The sequence below is a fragment of the Scomber scombrus genome, chromosome 3 (assembly GCF_963691925.1).
Source record: "Scomber scombrus chromosome 3, fScoSco1.1, whole genome shotgun sequence".
NCBI lineage: Eukaryota > Metazoa > Chordata > Actinopteri > Scombriformes > Scombridae > Scomber > Scomber scombrus.
Window position 1 is genome coordinate 19,082,604 of NC_084972.1, and position 19,822 is coordinate 19,102,425.

At 40.3% G+C, this 19,822-nt stretch overlaps 1 protein-coding gene across 1 annotated transcript in view; it reads right to left on the bottom strand.

Annotated features, from left to right (window-relative positions):
• The window catches only part of ca16b (carbonic anhydrase XVI b), a 113,368-nt gene that overhangs the window by 9,305 nt on the left and 84,241 nt on the right, over positions 1-19,822 (bottom strand). The window contains exons 9-21 of the mRNA XM_062415420.1: positions 15,192-15,376; positions 12,405-12,513; positions 12,274-12,323; positions 11,443-12,184; positions 10,633-10,771; positions 7,725-7,816; positions 6,169-6,260; positions 3,019-3,115; positions 2,820-2,902; positions 2,331-2,465; positions 2,098-2,232; positions 276-448; positions 4-139 (exon numbers count right to left, since the gene is read on the bottom strand). Of these exons, the coding sequence (XP_062271404.1) occupies positions 4-139; positions 276-448; positions 2,098-2,232; positions 2,331-2,465; positions 2,820-2,902; positions 3,019-3,115; positions 6,169-6,260; positions 7,725-7,816; positions 10,633-10,771; positions 11,443-12,184; positions 12,274-12,323; positions 12,405-12,513; positions 15,192-15,376 (2,168 nt within the window). The remainder of the gene's footprint in view (positions 1-3; positions 140-275; positions 449-2,097; positions 2,233-2,330; positions 2,466-2,819; positions 2,903-3,018; positions 3,116-6,168; positions 6,261-7,724; positions 7,817-10,632; positions 10,772-11,442; positions 12,185-12,273; positions 12,324-12,404; positions 12,514-15,191; positions 15,377-19,822) is intronic.

A 19,822-nucleotide genomic window follows, 5' to 3' on the forward strand; every position in this document is an offset into this window, starting at 1 on the left:
TACCTCCGTCTGAACTAGGTAGTTGCGCTGTGTGCGGATATGTTTGAGAAAATCCAGGACGCTGACTGTGCTTTTGTCCTTGATCTGTTGCAGCATGCTGTCAATGACAATGTACGTTCCTGTGCGCCCAACCCCAGCACTGAAGAGCAGAGCACAGAGCAATGTTAGCATAATGGAAGAGCCCATAGAGGGAGCTGTTAACCAAGTCAGCAAATATCAAACAGTCATTAAGTAACATTCATTTAGCCCAAGAGCTTGGTGGTAATGTCCTGTACCTGCAGTGCACCAGGACGGGGCCCATGTCTGCTGTGCGAGCTGCTGATGAGCGGTTGATGAAGGTGAGGACAGGGAGGGTGTACTCTGGTACTCCCATGTCAGGCCACTGGGTGTAATGATACTGGATCACAACGCGTTCATTTAGCTTCCCTTTTGGGTTCCCTTTCTGACCCTAAAACATAAGAGCAGACATGAACACAATGCAGACTGCTCACTCACTAAACATGGAGCGTTGCCAAGGAGCCAAATGGATGAGCCCGATGAATGAGCCAAACTAAAAACAAATCTACAATGCATCCAGAAAGTATTCACACCCCTTCACTTCCCCCACATTTTGTTATGTTACAGCCTTATTCCAAAATGGATTAAATTCCTTTTTTCTCATCAATCTACACACAATACCCCATAATGACGAAGCGAAAAAGTTTTTTTTTTTTTTTAAATTAAAAACTAAAATGTCGCATTTACATAAGTATTCACAACCTTTGCTATAACACTCAAAATTGAGCTCAGGTGCATCCTGTTTCCACTGATCATCCTTGAGCTGTTTCTACAACTTGATTGGAGTCCACCTGTAGTAAATTCAATTGATTGGACATGATTTGGAAAGGCACACACCTGTCTATATAAGGTCCCACTGTTGACAGTGCATGTCAGAGCAGAAACCAAGCCATGGTGTCAAAGGAATTGTAGGAGGCACAGATCTGGGGAAGGGTAAACAAAAATATCTGCAGCATTGAAGGTCCGAAGAGCACAGTGGTCTCCATCATTCGTAAATGTAAGAAGTTTGAAACCACCAGGACTCCAAACTGAGCAATCGAGGGAGAAAGGCTTTGGTCAGGGAGGTGACCAAGAACCCTATGGTCACTCTGACAGAGCTCCAGTGTTCCTCTGTGGCAATGGGAGAATTTTCCAGAAGGACAACCATCTCTGCAGCACTCCACAGGCCTTTATGGTATAGTGGCCAGATGGAAGCCTTTACTCAGTAAAAGACACATGACAGCCCGCTTGGAGTTTGCAATAAGGCACCTCAAGGACTCTCAGACCATGAGAAACAAGATTCTCTGGTCTGATGAAACCAAGATTGAACTCTTTGGCCTGAATGCCAATCGTCACGTCTGGAGGAAACCAGGCACCTCTCATCACCTGGCTGATACCATACCATCCCTACGGTGAAGCAAGGTGGTGGCAGCATCATGCTGTGGGGATTTTTTTCAGCGGCAGGAACTGAGAGACTAGTCAGGATCGGGGGAAAGATGAACAGAGCAAAGTACAGAGAGATCCTTGATCATAACCTGCTTCAGAGTGCTCAGGACCTCAGACTGGAGCAAAGGTTTACCTTCCAACAGGACAACAACCCTAAGCACACAGCCAAGAAAACGAAAGAGTGGCTTCGGGACAAGTCTGTGAATGAGTGGCCAAGCCAGAGCCCAGACTTGAATCCGTTTGAACATCTCTGGAAAGGCCTGAAAATAGCTGTGCAGCAACGCTCCCCGTCTAACCTGACAGAGCTTGAGAGAGGGGATCTGCATAAAAAAATGGGAGAAATACCCCAAATACAGGCGTGCCAAGCTTGTAGCTTCATATCCAAGAAGACTTGAGGCTGTAATCGCTGCCAAGGGTGCCTCAACAAAGTACTGAGTAAAGGCTGTTAATACTTATGTACATGCTATATTTCAGTTTTTTATTTTTAATACATTTGCAAACATTTCTAAAACCTTTTTCACTTTGTCATTATAGGGTATTGTGTGTAGATTGATGAGGGAAAAAAGGAATTTAATCAATTTTGGAACAAGGCTGTATTGATTTTTTTTAAATTACCTTTTTAACTTTAGTGTTCCTTATAAGGAAACGCCGCAGTGTGTAGCAGGCATGCACTTTGGTGCTTTTCAGCGTCACCACAATGTTTCCGTACTGCTCGCTGTTTTCTGTAGGCCAGTACTGGTCACACTTCCTCTGAAGGAGACAATAGAACAGACAACGATATTTTACCACATCTGAATGTGTTCTATCGCTCACCTCTGGAGGTTTCTAAATAACGGAAGTTAACCTACTCTTCCTTTCTCCACAAGGTTTGTGATCATGATGATGATTCCTGTGTTCTGCTCCCACACCATCCTCCAGAAATCCTCGAATGTAGACTTGAGAGGACCCTGGGCCGCTATGTATGCTCTGGGCCGGTTGTATCCCTGCAAGTTGTGTAGAGAGTATATTGACTGCTATATTTATGGGTAAGATGCAATCAATATTGTAACAGTTATCAACAACTTCAGCTGACAGAAATTGTAAATAGTTATCTATGTCAATATTTTTTTGAAGCAGATACCCAATTTTGCTTGTTTCTAAATCAATAAAAGTAAGAGCAGGTGGAAAAGTCATTACAGCAGCAACAAAAACATGACCTGTCAGTTTTATAAGCTGTCAATTAAACAGGTGAATTACATCAACACAAAAAAGAAAACCAAGTCATCATATCATAAAAAAAAGAGAGAAATAAAGCCTTGACATAATATTAAATGGGTCATGTGGTCGGTAAAACTCACATCCACATAGTTGGCATTGATGTAATCCGAATGTTTGGCATCTTTCCCTGCCAGAGCTCGTAATTTAACCCTGCTGTGGTCATCTGGGGAGAGCATTGACATATTTGAGTGAATTATTAAGAGGATGAAAACATGTTATAAAAACATAATTGGATTCCGCAGCCGTGGACATTGTAATCAGATTTTACAGCTGACTCACAGGCCACGATGTTGATGTATCTGTTTTTGTGCTTGTTGTCAGGATGATTGGAATGTTCTGCTGTGATTTTCAGATCCGCTGTGGAGCGCTGGACCTCCTGAAGAGAGGGGAGCAAATAATACAGATGGATTTTATTGAACGAGGAGAAAAGATGTAATTGAATTGTTCACTCTATAGAAATCACATTTACTTATACATATTTTTTTATTTCTTCAGTATCTTTCTTTTTTGTAATTGTATTTGTCTTTCTTTTTAAAACTTGCCCTTCTGCCTTAGAAGCTCAGGATGAACGGCAAAGCTTCAAGCAGAGCAGATGCTTACTGCCACCGGGCTTGAACTCAGGCCTCCAAGTAAGACAGCCTTCTTCCTCTTGGTCACTACTCCACACTGCTGCCACCCACCCCAAAAATACCACAACCATTTCCAAAACGGCTTCATAGTGGTGTGTTCGAAAATTATGTACATTATATGCGCACAAGCTTCACATCAAATGACCCCAATTAGAGGGAATCCTCTAGGGGTGAAGCTTTTGCCTCATTTCTTAACCTGCTTACACAGAGAATGTGTTCCCGTCCAGTCAACCAGCAGACAGGCCTCCTCTAATTAACCTCTGTCTATCTTGATCTTTCTCTCAACCATCTGTCTGTTTAAAATTAGCAACCATGCACACAAACACATAAAAAGTAAAATGTCTCACTACTGCTCAGACCCAGGCCCATTTGCACAGTAGAGAGGGGTTATGACTGTGCTGCGTGGTGTATCAGTACTTTAACTCCAGAAAAAGAAGAAAGATATGCTTTGATGTATTCTGCAGTTTGGGGCCTAATTTTTACTAAAGGTTTGTGTGTGTAAAAACGTGTGCAAACTTGGCATCACCCGCAAAAAAAGTGTAAGTTGATCTATTAAGTTAATACGCGCTGTCCAGTTAGTATGTTTGCCTTATTGAATATGCAAAATCGGGCGTTCTAACCCCAGTGTGTAAAATTCAGGGAGGAGAAAATGCTAATACGTTAATTTAGCACACGCATTGTGATTTACCAAACCTGAAGATAATTTTGCTGACAGTAACTGTGTCTATAAATACGTTTGAAGGGCAGGTATTAACCAGCTGCACGCTGAGCACAGATGACTGCTGTTACTGTGGAGAGGAAGAGACGGTGGCACAATGACAAGTTTTTTCCACCCAAGCTTAATATTTTTGGAGTGGAATATTTTAGATTTTACTAACAGCATTGACTTTGTCACAAATACTCACCCATATGGCGGTTTTTCTTGGTATTATTTTTTTGTGATAACTCAATATATTTGTTCCACTAGAACCTGTAATTCCATAGGATCTTGTGGGTTTTTTGCTCGTCCAAACTCTTCATTAAGACACGCAAAACCCTCATTTAAATACCGCTGTCTGCACCTGTTATCATTTATGCAGTTATTCTCAGTAGATCACCCGCAAAACGCACGCTAACTAAGTGCAATCTATTGCACTGTGCACACAATTTAGTACCCTTTATTTGGGATCTTAGTAAATCAGGCCCTTATGGTGATTTATACCTAACCTCTTTGGGTCAGGTAAAATGATGCATTTGCCTGTATGTTTTTGGCCAGCCACAGAATTTTATAATAGTACATTTTAGCATAAATTCAACAAATTAAACTATCATTAAAATACATCTGCTAATGATCTTATAACAGATCTGTATGAGTAGTTCCTCAATAGTTAACGTAATATAAACACAAAAACTAATTCCCCTCTAATATTAAATAAAGAGCCACTTTTAATCCCATCTCTCCCTGAACACTGCATGAACATTGTCATAAATAGTGATAATAATATCTTTGTGAGTTCTTTGTGACAGAAGAGAACACACAACACATTACAGTTGGTGCAATAAAGTGCTGGATGACTAGCTGTCAGTCAGTGGATGTTCCCCTACATGGGTCAATGCAGTTGATCAATAAGGGTGACAATCACAAAAAAACGTTCTATTCTATGAGCTGTCAGTCCATATGTTGTTTACTCCTCTTGGTTTGTTTGTAGTAAGTCAGACTGAATATGAAGCATAACAGAACTAAACAACACTATACCCCCCCCCCCCCCCCGTTATGAACCAGCTGAACCCATACCTCCCAACCCTAGAACAATTTTTTTGAGCACCACTTTGCCGACCTAGATGCATCAGATGTGAATCACTGCTGTTCGCACAACGAATAATTGTACATAATTTGCATACATATGCATTACAGTAATTTGCATACATGCAGCAGTCTCACAGATAAAAAAGTGACGGATGAACCGATATGAAAATTCTTTCTCATTTATACCAATGACAGATTGTTTACAAAAATATCTGCAAATACAAAAACTGTTCGTTGATCATTTATGCCGGTTTGTCCTTTTGTCTTTCACCTGCCTACGCATAGCTTACAACAAACACAATTTCACGTAGGCTACACACTAACCTATCACAACTGCTGCATTTATATAGTTTATATTGTTTACACCTCCACAATAATCAAACTTTAAGTCTGAAATTGGTCCCTAAAAGTAGCCTATGACAGACCCACACACGCACAGATAGCAGGTTAGTGACAATCTATTGACTACCCATTAGTTAATGTTAGTGCTATTGAATCACAAGCATTTGTGGTTAGAGCACCTGTTTGGTTGCTCAAATGTATATCAACCTGCGAGTTCAGAAAAATCAGTCAATATAATCTCACATGCAAGACATATCTGAGAGCATGACAGCAGAAATAGTGATACATGGGCTTTACTGATGTGGGAGGCTTCCAAAAGCAAATTCAAGGTCCACAGAGTGTGGCATGACTGACACTACAAGCTATTGTACAAAGTAATCTGTCACTGGCAATTTCCATTCTGGTAGAAAGCTTATTGGCAGGACGAGAAACAATCATGCAAACTTAATGGCTCAGCCATATTTTTTTATCAGTTATCTAGGTGTTAAAGGAAAAAGACAACTGGCCTCTTTTTGCGTGGGCTTGGATGTCAAAATGCGTGCCTGCTATGCAAAATGCATACAGGATACAGGTTTGCAGGTCTGTGTACCTCACTATGCTGTGAAGTCACCTGTAATTATACTGTATAGCAAAGGTCAACGATGCTCCAGTAAAGCAGCACTGAAAGTGTACCTCAAAATCCTCTGAGAAACCTTGTAGGTTGTTCTTGTAGAGCTCCATGATGTGTTTAACAAACTGCTTAACGGGGATGGCCTCCATGTCATCTGCAGGAGAAACACAGAACAGTTAGCAACTAATTAGGCTTTGTGTCAAGTTGCCAAGTATTCTGTGTGTGTGTGTGTGTGTGTACGCATGCAGTTTGTTAGCAAAACACATAAAGCAACCAATGCCATTTAAAATCTATAGGACATTTTTATGAAGACAGGCAGCAATTATAATGCTGATGTCAAACCACTTGATTTAGTCTCTTTCTTAGTGGTGAAAAGCAAGAGGAAAAGAGAGAAAAATAAAGATATTAAAAGAAAAGATAAAAAAAATTAAAATGATGACAACGTTGTATTTTACAAACTATCTTCTATCACAAACTCCTAGATTTGGTATTTTAAGCATTTATAGCAGGGAACATCTGTTTTATTTCAGCCAAATCAGCCCCAAATCACACATGATGGATGTTTGATGAGGCTGGTCACCATCACACTGGGACAATAGTGTCGGGGGAGCCAGCTGTCATTGTCACTGATGTTAGCCAATGTCTTAACCAATACACCCTTGCAGCTGGGGCCTTCAGGGCTCTTACTTGCTTCAGTGGTTACAGCGCAAAGGTGAATTCTGGTTGGTTAATCTGTTAATTTATCAAAATGTCTTTCTTCCCTGCGCTGGTATCAGGAGACTTATCAGTCCAATAAGTTCATCAGGATGGTTTTGGGTGAAATGTGGCTTTGAGAGCAAGAAACTGAAGTAAGTCTGATAAGGCACAATTTGTCTTAACAGGCAATTGAACAGGATACACGTATGTTTTCATGCGCTATAAATGTCTACAAACATCCATCAAGAGATGATTTATGAAAATTCTGAGCCCATTAAAAGTCATTGCTGTACAAATTTAGCTTGTATCAACATTTTCTTAAACATCCTCAACTTAAACAAACTACACATTCAGTCATTCAGAATATACGGGCTGTGAAAAAACTGCACTGTAGTCTCTAAGAGGATAAAAGAAGGGAAGAAAGGAGAGGATGAAAGAAAGAGACAAGCAATAAAAGTAGAATTAATGTAGAGTCAATACTGGCATCAGCTGTGCTCTTTAACTATGATATCACACCCTTGAAATCCTTTAAGTGACTGTGAAAGTAAAGTCTGATATCGACTAGCTGCCACTGCACTGCTGCCGGGAACATTAAAGGCCACAAAAAGCCAGTCACATAGCTCAGCTACAGAGGGGATCCTAGAGCCATTTCACATGTAAATGAACCGAAATTGTGCAGACTTTCAAGGTAACAGAGAGAGAGAAAATGGTTAATGGTGACTTGTGTTTGCTCCCTGTATAAGCAGACATAAATCACTTACAAGTCTGCATTTCTTTGTCAATGTCTTAAAAAGACAGTCTTTTGGTTAAATAATATAAGTTTGACTTCTAGATATAAAATTAAAGGTAAAAAGTAAGTTCCAACCAAAGTATTTTTTATGATAAAATTAGAATATTATTAAAAGGACATGATCAGTTTTACCTGGTATCGGGATGAATGGTATGTTCTCATTGGCCACCACCCGTGGAGAGCTGCTCTCCTCCACATAGAAGTGAGCTGTCTGGAAAAATCTCCTGCAGAGACACAAATGGAGAGGAGCACAGTGAGACACAGTGAAGAGAAACCACATACTGTCTGCACACAAGATGCCACACTGAAGTCTATTAGAGAGTAGTTATCCCTTTGTTCTCAGATCTGGTCTATCAACATCAGCATCTTAACGTTCAGTGGAAAGACACAGGAATGACAGAAAACTGCTAATGAAAGCCCCAGAGTAGTTGGGACACAACTGATCGCTCAGAGATACAGTCGTTGGTAGCGAGTGGCTCCTGGAAACACATTCTGGAATGACTACAGGGAACAGGCAAACAACTCACAGAGACACGCAGAGTAGAGCCAAATTTAGCTCTTTGCTCACACTGAAGACAGCTAAACCAAACACAGATTCTCTCTTTGGGGCCACACATGCCACTTTCAAGAGGTCCCGCTCTGCTTTTGAGGAGAACAAAAATCAACTAAAAGGTGCATCTTCTGAGGATTGCTGACAGCAACCACGTTGCAAAAGTTGTTTGTCATTATTATGAAAGTTTTGACATCAATTATTTATCCATCCAGTTGTTTCGAGAACCAAAATGTTTGCGCCCCCTGATGGGGAGTGGGCACATTTTCTACAGCAGTTCAGGGTCTGTAGTTTAAAGACTGAAAAACTTCACCACTAACCACTGCAAATCTTTCCAAATTGATGCTGCATGCTGATGATCTTTTGTGAGATGAATTGCACAAATTGTCTGTCTGCAACATTCCACATTCAAGTGTCGAGGACAAAAACAAAAAAAAAAACAATTCTAACATGATAATATGTTATCAAAAAAGTAAAAACAAAACATGTTTCTTACTTTTTAGAAAGACAGTGAGACTGTCTGAATGATGAATCTTTAATGTCCTGAACACCTACCACAGACCCTCTGCCTCCACCCCTTCCTTACTGACACACACACATCCACACACACACACATAACAAATGCAGATTATACAAATGCATGCAAATAAAAGACCCATGCTTCATCCCACTGCCATTATTTCCCAGGCTTAATCCTACCTGTACTTGATGCAGATGAGGGAGCAGATGCTAGTCATTCTTTAAAAGAGATGGAACAAATATAAAAAAGCCTGCACAGCATTTAAAATATATAGAAAAAGAGAGAGAGAGAGGGGGGCAGAGAGAGAGAGAGAAAGAGGGAGAGGGGAGGGTGAAAAACAAATGGGGAGGAGATCTCCCCCTTGGCTTGCGTCACAGTCTCCCAATCTAATGGCTCCCTGTGGGTGCAGATGCGGTACAACTAACTAACCAGCAAAGTCGACACCTCCTCCCCGATTCTGTCCTGCGGTCTCAGTAGAATAGTTTGCTTTGCGGGAATGGAAAGTAGGATGAAATGGGCTTACTGAATGGATCTTAGTTGTAAAACTGGGGAGAGGCATCCCGTTCAAGCACTGAATCACTAACACAGGATGGGATTTGTTCTCGGTTCAACATCTGTGACTTTTCAACAAACACTTCCAGCCTCAGAGGCTTCCAGATGTGCACTGTAACTTCAGCAATTAATTCCACTGTAGTTAGACTCATAAACTTAGATTTACTTCAATTAAACAAGCAAAAATGAACAAACTAAAAATAAAAAACACTTAAATAGATGGTTCATTGATCACACATTTCTAGATAAACATGTATAAATCAAATGGATTGTGGTATTAAGTTTTTAATGACCAAAACATCTGCGAGCATAGCATCTCGCTGGCTTTAATAGCTGCACTGTCACTGAGAGAGACTACGCAGAGCATGACGAGTAAAGAGAGTGTGAATGGGTTGAGTTAATCTTTCACCGTGGTCTCTTCCCCAGGGGAAGCAGGCATTGTCTGCAAACTGTCTGAGTTGTCACAATAACATCTGTGACGGCCATTTCTAATCACAAAGCTGCCCCTACTCCTCTGCTTAAATACCACAACTCAGTAATTCACGCACCAACTGAATCTGCTATGTTTATCTTGTTTTGTTGTTGCCTTGTTTTTAGCTGTCTGTTTTGTTTTAACACCTTTATGGAGCTGATAACCAGGCTTTTATTTATATCACAGTACACTCATATCATCTGACACCAAAATATGCCACAGTAAGGTGCTGTTGGCCCATAAACATTTAACACATTACAGTTATTATCATTAATAAAATACAGACTAAGACTGTAAAGAACAAAACTAAATCCTGTACACACAGAAGCTTCACAGGAGTGAATATACACAGGACCAACTGAGGAAAAGATCGTAGTGCTATTTGTAACTCATTAACCATCCCACATGTGCCAGTGGCTTGGCCTGTGTAATTACTGGGACTCCAATAGCGTGGCTGGGAATTAGCCCAGCAGATGAAGACAGCTGGGACCCCTGCTGGCACTGCAGGGCCTTCAGGTCTCATGCTCCTCGCCCGGGAGGGTGATGGGCTTGATGTATGATGTGCAGGTCAGAGAGGGTAAGAAAGCAGTCGTGCTACAAGAGCCTGGGACTGATGACACAAAGGCATGCATGCACATAAAACAGGCATACCCTCATTTAAACCAGACAGGCTTGAATGTGTAGCAGACTGACTGGAAAATCCAGACATGCACAGAGGCGTGTCACTTTACCTAAAATGCCAAGTGTGAGAAAATGAATAGACGACTCCCATGTGGGTGAGGGGCAGCCCACTTATTCATACCTCAAAGGGTAGTATCAGGGATACCTTTATATGTGGGTAATAGCACCTGACACAATGACATTGCTCAAACAACCTTGTTTAGCAGTAAGACGCCCTCTCTGGAATGAGGTATGTCATCACACTTCTTCTTGAGCTTTTTCTCACCTCCAGTAGACCATCACAATCAGCAGCATGATGAGGCAGAGAAGTGTGAGCGCGGACACCACCACCAAGGGAACAATCCACACCATCCTACCCATTCCTGGGTGAGGGGTTCGGGTGACGTTGGACAAGATGGTCCTGTCTGGAACATGACACATAAATACACACATAAGTGTATTTTATAGACTGACATTGGATTCTTCACCAAAGACAGCTCCTATGTACAGCATTTTTATGTGACTATAGTGCCTTTCAAATTATTCTAACGCCAAAAGGTTTCATTTGTGGAAAAAATTGAATTCTCTGAAAAGAAATTGAGTCTGACTATGTCCCATAATTTTAACATGCTACAGACTGACCATCTGACTGATCATGAGCATACCATGAATACTGACTTTCTGATTCCAGTTTTCAATCAATGTTCTTACAATACTAAAAAAAAAAAAAAAGTCTTTAGAAAAAGTTTCCCTTGAAGCAACTCTTTCAAAATATGCTTAAAGGAATTCCTCGAGGCACAGTGCCTCTGGCAGACGGCTTACTTCTGTCTTCAGGCCTATGCGAAGTAGTGACACAAAAGCCTGGAGCATTGTCTTTAACTGAGATGGTAGCCTGTAGAGTTACTGTCTTAAATCAAGTTATTTGTTATGCTAAACTGTTTGAAGTGTTAACTGAATTCTGCCTTGCCTCGTTTGATAGCTGACAACAAGATAGTGATCCTAACAGAGAATTCAGAGTAGATTTTTCTGTTTTTGTCTTTCAATTTGAAAATCCAATTTTGTGTCATATCTGTGGGGTAGAGGGAGGTCTCCTCACCGGTGTGGACAGAGAACGGCCAGAGACTCTTTCCATCATTACTGATCTTTGGAGACAGTGTGGAGCTCTGGGGAATCTGCATCTCTGCACTGTCATTACGTGGCTCCTGAGTGGGGACTGCATTTACATCTGTGGGTTTCTCTACATCGACCAGCTGGCCGTCACCGGTGCTTGCAGGTACTGTGGCGCCTTTGACTGTCGGCCTCTCTTCTCCTTTCTCTTTGGCTGTGGATGCGGGGGTGGGGATTAAAGACTCTTTGACCGCAGTGCCGTTGGCTTGTGCTCCCTCATTATCAGGTGCTGTCTTGTTCTTTCTTTTCTTCTCTTCCTGCTCTTCCTCCTGCTCTCCTTCTCTCTCCCCCTCATCATCCTCCTCCTCACCTTCACGTGGAGTTTGGTTCTCCTCAGAAGGGGTGTCTGTCTCTGAGCCCTGTGGCGACGCTTGCTCCGTGCTAGACTTTGCAGGCGTGACGGACGGATGGGTGGGGTTCTGAGTGCCTTGGGGCGCCTGTGTGGGCCAAACAGAACTGGGCAATGAAGAGATGACCCCTCCGCCAACGCCTAAGCCTGCCAGTAAGGTACTCGTCACCACCGATGCCACTGTGGCCTGGCTGCCACTAGAGGAGGGGCCCATCCCCGTTGCCATGGAGACAATCGAGAAGTGGATGCCAGAGGATGTCCACGTGGAGGAACCAGAGCTTATAGGAGCCATGTCAGCAGAGGACGCTGGAGATATTGTGGGCTGAGAGAGGTAGATATGTGGTTACACAACAGAATCATCAAATTGCTCTAACATGCAAAAAACATTTTTACATTTTCTGGTCAACTCACCATCCCTGTCTTCACAATACGAGAACCTTCGAATATTCTTGTTGTATTAGCTGGAATACAGAAAAGAAAGAAATTCAGTTTCAAGTGCAGGAATATGTTCCTTGAAAATACTAAATGGTTTGACCAGTTACCTCTGAACAGCAGTGTTTGGCTGAAATCACTACGCATGTCATGCTGACATACTGCCTGCACTCTGAACAGGTACAGGATGTCTGGGGACACATTAGTGATGACTGCTTTCTGCAAGAGAAAAGATGCACAAACACTGAGCTTTAGCACCACTTGCAAACATATTGAAAATAATCGTTATATGACGGTTTAAAACTATGGATGCTGTCGATTCATATCGCCTAAAGAGAAAATATACCATACTAAGCTACTCGCGTCACCAGTCTGTGACCCTAAAGTTGGATGCAGTTTAAAAATCCCATCTCTTGCCTAATTTAATTTGTGTTGTGCAGTTTGCAGGCGGCTTTACTTATATTAAAATGGTCTTCAAAATGGATGGGTGATTGCCTCTGGTGTTGCAGAGCTAGTATTTCTCTAAAATATTTCAGATAACAGTGTCCGGAGATAGAAAAACTGAAAATTGAAATGGAAATGAAGTGAGAAAAATAAGAAAGACTGACAGCTGGGAGAAAGAAGTGGAGAGAATACTGTCGGTAAAGTGGCTGACAGACTGCATTAATAGAGTGTAACTACATAGACAGAGCACGTAAAGGACACATTAATAATTCCTTTAGAGTTAACCGTTTGTGCCAAAAATGTGTAATAACCATATAAAACTCATTTATATGAGAAGCATAAAGACAACACATGAAAACAAAAGATCAATAACAATCCATTATTTAAAAAAGTCAATTTACAACTGAGAAGCAAAGCAACCAAGTTCAAAGATACTGCAGGTTTTAAGAAATGATTCCTTTATATATCCAATGCCTAAGCTCCACAAGCTATTTATTCCATATAGGGATCCTAACAAAGAAAGCTCTGTTCTCTTGTGTCAAGATTGCGGAATACAGCAAAAGAAGACTGCAGAGATATGATGGCTCTGCCTGAGGACCTCAGGGTGCACAGTGGCTGATAGGGAGTTAAAAGGTCAGTACATGTAGCTGAAGAGTGCTGAAAAAAAAAAAACATGGAACTAGCGCACAAGGACTGAAATTGTTTTTATGTTTAACATCAGACAGAACAGTTATGGCAGATTTCTAGACATGTTGCAAGTGAGACTTGCAGGAGTTGAACTACAGTTCAACAATCTCACTAACAATTATTTTTTACTATAAAATTAATCAGGCAATATTTTTCACGATTAATTGATTAATCATTTGGCCAATAAAACACCACAAAATGGTGAAAAAAGGCCATGCAGCTCTTAATAAATGTTCATTTCTGTTTAGTTGAGGATAGCTGTATTTAATTTGTAAGGACGTTCTTGACTGTAGAAAGCCTGATTGAATATTAATTTGAACCCGTGTTTCTTAAAAGTTAAAGATCCTTTCCAGTTTTGAGATGTATAAAAATACTCTGCTTAGGTTAATTATTTGTGTCTGATATGATTTTGGCACATAAAAGTTCAATTATCTAGTTATATCTTGAAATGACATCTCAATCTACTACTTTTCTTTTCATTGAAAAATCCCTAATGTATATGCAAATATTTTTCATTTCAAAAGACACAAGATGTCTGCTACTGTCTGGAAAAGTCCATGTTCAGTTTACTTTTTCCACATCGCAACTGTATAAACTGCATACTGTATATATAACCATGACGATATCACAAATGATGCTTGTAAATTCACCCTTTAAACCAGCACTCTGCAGCTGCAGTCAACCCTTGGTAATCACTTGTGCAGCAGCAATGCATGATCCCTCAGCAGCTTCCCACCCGTGACAGTGACTTCTGTGTTCATTAACATGTGACAAAGAAGGAGGTGGTGCCATCAGGGAACTGATTCCAGGTCTCTGAACTGGTGGGCGAGTGTTTTGCCCCCGCACTGTTTATATCTTAAAAGGCAGTCATGCAGACTGCAAGACAGCTGGGGGTCAGTGGGCTTTAAAGAGATGCACAGCTGGATGTTAGATTCCCACGAATGGAAGGATATGTGACTGGGGAGAATAATAATATACTGTATATTGTGAAAAAGAACAGCCCTGTAGGTATAACCTCCCGCTGGGGAATGATATATCTTTGTTGAGACAGTGAATGTTCTGTTGGAGAGATACAGTAAGATCTGAAGGGAATAATTCAATGTTCAGAGCAGAATTATATGATGACTGGTGTCAAAAACAAAAAAAAAGATCTGAGGAAAGAGCTCCACTTGCACAGTTACCTGCATTTGTTACTAAAGGAAGTTGGTATGTGTTCAAAGAGCTGTTTCAGTTGCCTGAAAACAGACTGGATTTTTAAAAATTATTACTTGTTTTCAAACTGTTAAAATAATAAAAATAAACATATATCATTTTATCTATATCGCTTTTGTTTGAGCCAATTTTGTTATAGTTTATCCTTGACCCAATAATCTGCTTTCCTGCTTCCCAGACTGATTAGAATTTAGATGAATGTTGTGAAGACAGATAAATAGATAACTGATAAATGGCCACAGGTACATTCATCAACACATTACACATATATCAGTTAGACTCGGCAGTGTGTGTGTGTGTGTGTGACAGTCCTACAGCACATGTCTAATCTTAGACAGGTGATTGACAGGGTTACTGAGTTCATCACACCCTGTCATCTCCCATAGACACAGCCACTGATTTGAGACTTTGTTAACCAATCAAAGCTGTTTAAAACACATCCATGTCAAACTGCTTTGTTTTCTCCCTTAAAGACAGGTAGGTTGAAGGTAGTATTTTTTTTGTCGCTGGTCTTGTGTGAGCAGTTGTTAGTGGCAGGCGATGATAACACCCACCATGCTCTGGTCCCCAGTTTTGGTGAAGGTCTTCTCATCAGCAACGTCACGTTTCACCCAGCTGTAGGAGACCATGTAACTGGTGATGGGTGGGTGATAGATGGTGAGAGGGCGCTCCCAGCTCACGATCAGTGCTGTCTGATTCAACGGTTGTATCTTCATTCTCACTGGGGCACTGCTGCACACTAAAAGACCAGAAAGAAGAGGGGAACATGAGAAATATTCAGCCTGAAGAGAAAAATAATTATTAAGAAAAGAAAAGAAAAAAAAGTGCCACTTCTTCACCATCTGAATGCAGCTGGGTGAAAATAAAAGGCTCTGGTTGGGAGTGCTTGACCACACGTGTTTGTGTCCACTGATGTGTTTGGGCAGAATCCAGGTTGATTTTTTAACAAGTGTATTATTACTATCTGCTGCTGACTTGACTCTGAGCCATTTCCACTTGAGGAAATGGAGGTGCAAGATAATGCAGTAACTCAATAACAAAAACACTCCTGGGAGCTTGACTGGGGTCAGACACAACCTTGGGGGTAAGTGCAATCAATCTGGACACTTGTGTGTTTTTACACTGTAAAGAGCATCCAGGTTGAATACTAAACAGCCAGTCAAAGTGATAGACATGTACTGATACTATGGCAACTTCCTGACTGTAACATATTTGCAGTACAACATTAAACAGGACGATAGAGGATGCACATCAGCCTCAAGGTGGCAGTATAGGCTGCAGCTTGGATATTTACAGAAGCATCTGTCAGTATGAGTAAGGGACAATCAGGATATGCTTCTCAGCACATAAGGGCAACAGCAATCAGGAGCCAGTGTCAACTGATTATGTGCACACAGGATTTCTGCCAAATTGAAATTGTCACCACAGTTTTTCTTCATTTACACAGTGAAGCTATAGTGTAAATTATGCACCATGATATGTGAAATGGAGACAGGGTGGAAGGAAATCAGTCAGAGGGACTAAAGGGGAAAAAAAGGGAACAATAGCAAGAGAATCTTGAGGTGTTGATGAGGTGTGACTGGTGTGAAACACATTATAACCCGTTGGATGTTCGTTGTCAACTTCAGTAGCTCAATAACAGTCATTTAATAACAGTTGAAGACATCATCATGGTTTTTTGGCTTGTACCATTGCTGTTGTGACAGTCCTTATCCACTCCACCATCATCACTGGCAGAGATTCTGTAATGCTAAAATCCACATCTGGTGGAAATCTACAAGATCAATATCTAATCTTCTTGTATTTCTGCTAGAAATGTTTTATTTGTTCACAATAACTGGAACAACTTTTCTTAATCTCAGGTGCATTTAAACAAAACTGTGATACCATACGGTAGTAAATACCACATAACACTGCATCAGTAGCAAAATTAGTTAACATACAAGTGAATCTATTCTATCTGGCTCTGCAGTAAAAATCCTATTATTTCTCAGTGAATACATACACAGTAATGTCAGAAAATAAGCCCCATAGTGGTTTCACCCTCCGTCTGCATTACCACTTAGAGCTGAGCGTGAATCTTTCTCCTGGCAGCTTCTACCATGAAGGGGATGAATTGACTGTTGTCAACAAACAGCAGTTCTACTGCCACTCTCCTCTCAAGGCTGTACAGTATATTTTAAAGACGCTGTGTGCAGACATTGGAAGGATGGGAAAACTAGAATTTAATGGAAAACATAACAATGTTCTCAACTTTGCAGTGAATGCCTCACAATATGAACCATTTGCAAATATCAAATATCATTAAGGATTTAACACCAACATGGAAACTACAGTACCCATTTTATGACAATGTGCAACCGCTGCTGAAGCTACCGCCACAGACTTAACAATCACTGACAACATTACACATAAGACTAATGATGATGATGTTGCCTCATATGCTCTACTGGAGGACTTTATTGACCAATTAAAGCTGAAATAATTAATATTATTTTAGCTTGAATCATTTTTCAAGCAAAAATGCTAAAACATTCTTTGGTTCCAGCTTCTCCAATGGGATGATTTGCTGCTTTTCTCTGTTTTATATCATTTTAAATTCAATATGTTTTTATACTATTTTTATACTAGTTTTAGTCATTTTTAATAGTGTCACAATTCTCCAAATCTACTAATTGATTCTCACTTTTTTGGACAGTTATTCCATTGTTAGACATAAGTTTTAATCTGTAAAGATCCACAGACCATTAATTTTATGCCCTGACAACTGTCGTTAAGATTTTCGAATTCTTCTTTAAAGAGATGATTATCGAGTTTGTTATAACTGCCATATTTTTATTTTATTTTATTTTGGAATGTACCACACTAAGGGTATATGGTCAAATTTAAATAATTAATTTAAAATGTAATAACAATAACTTATTTCACCAGTCAACTGGCAACAAACTAACAGCTGGCTGTACATAGACATCAATGTTGTTAGTCCAGCTCAAAGAACGGCTTTGTTTAAGTGAAGATTAGGTTGTAGCTTGTTGCCTACTCTAGTGCGATAGGAAAGAGGTGTAGTTTGTGTTTTAACAACATTTCGCTTTTGAGTTATTGATCCAGGAAGTTCAAATCTGTCAATATATTTCCAACTCGATTTTCAATTTAGAATCAATATCGTGCCATATCAAGACATTTTGATTTTTCATTATTTTCTAACACTTTAGAGTCACAATTAAGCTCTATCACCAATATCACCATTAACCAAATAAACAGAGCTATGCTGAATCTGTCTCTGAGACCAAAAAGGTTTTTACCCTGCAGATTAGGGGTGGGTAAAAAAATCGATACACCAATATATCGCGATACTTTGCTGGCCGATAAAATATCGATTTGTTCAACTCCAAATATCGATACTTTGTTAAAATAATGATTGATTGGTGTTAAGACGCGCTGTGAATACAGTAGGGTTTCTTTGCCTCCAGTCCGGTAGATGGCGCCTAAGAGCCACTCTGCTGTGTGGTGCATGCATTTCTGTGCTAGAGGAAGCTGCTTATTTACGATCAAAATGGCTAATAACTTGATAACACCACCGCAATTTAAAGCCGACGTGTGGAAGCACTTCGGCTTCCAAATGAAAAACAAAGAAAAAAGGGAGCTCGACAAAGACAACGCTGTCTGTAGAATTTGTTTCGCGCGGGTAAAATATTGTGGAAACACAACAAACTTGCGAGTTCATCTCTTGAGACACCACGCTGAGGTGTTGAAGCAGCCGCCAAAACCTCAACCGAGCCAGACGACGCTGCACAACTTTTTGCCCTCCACTTCACCTCGCGCACAGCGCATAACAGAGGCGATTGTGCACTTTATCTGTAAGGATTTACTCCCTTATAGCGTCGTTGATAATGCTGGATTCAGGTGGATGCTGCACACTTTAGAGCCACGTTTCAAGATACCACAACGAGGGTACATGGTGGACACAGCTGTACCCGCGATGTATGAAGAGGTGAAGAAAGCGGTTAAACCAAGTGAAGTACAAGTTTTAGGTCTATCCATTTCAGAATGTTTATGTTTTTTTACTTTATTATTTATTTTGATTAGAGGAACAAAAGGGCTATTCTGCACGTTATTTTATTATACTTTTTTACTGCATGCACATAGGTATTTTCTTTTCATTTGAACTTCAGTTCAGATTTCATACTGTGAAAAACTACTGTGCACTTTATTTCAGTTTTCAGCTCAGTGTTTCAGCTGTAAGAAATAAGAAATAAAACAAATATTGTTAATGTTTCATTCATTGAAATAAAAAATAGCTGTTATGAATGAAATGGATTTGACTCAATTTGTCCTCTAATCAATATAATCTGAAATACATAAACTCTTTAGATCGCAATATTGTGATATGTATCGTATCGGGATACGTATCGTATCGTGAGGTTCATGCCAATACCCACCCCTACTGCAGATGTATATTATAGACAAATAAATACTGCACTAAATATTTCAGCTTTATTACCGGACAAACAATGAATCTGCACCATACAAAGCTATGCATCTGTAATGGTCGAACAACTTCCATGGCTGTAAAATCTGGAGTGATGAATTAAGGTGTGGCGCTGGCTCTCACAACATTTACAGGCCAAGTCATCAATTACTGCACTCAGATGAATATCCCTCCTCACACAACCTTGACAGATGTCAACGCTTAAGATAAGAGTGACAATGTTAATTCCCAAAGCCTCCCTTTAAGTATGGATTCTTACATTTTAAGAGAGTAATAGAAATAGAGAGACACAAAGAAACAGTGAGCAAGAGGGTGGGGGAAGCAGGAAAGAAAAAATGGAGAAACACTGGTCCCCATTCATTGTGCCTACTGACATAATACCACAAAAGCAATTTCACAACTTAATTTGTATGGGTCTATTTTAGCTGTGCCACATATTAATGATGATTGCTGATCAGGCCCCGTTAGAGTGCTCCAACTTCATCACAAGCATTCCCAATCAATTCTCCCCGCCAGACACCAACAACACCACTTTAAGTAGCAGCAGCCTTTCTCATTAGTCTCCATAGTTCCTGTACTGTTCTGTTAAAGCAAGCGTTGCAAGATGCACATATAAACGAGAAAGACGAACAAAAATGCCATTATCAAACCCTGCGTGAGGTCTTTGCTTGGTAATATGTTCTTTGATATAAAAGT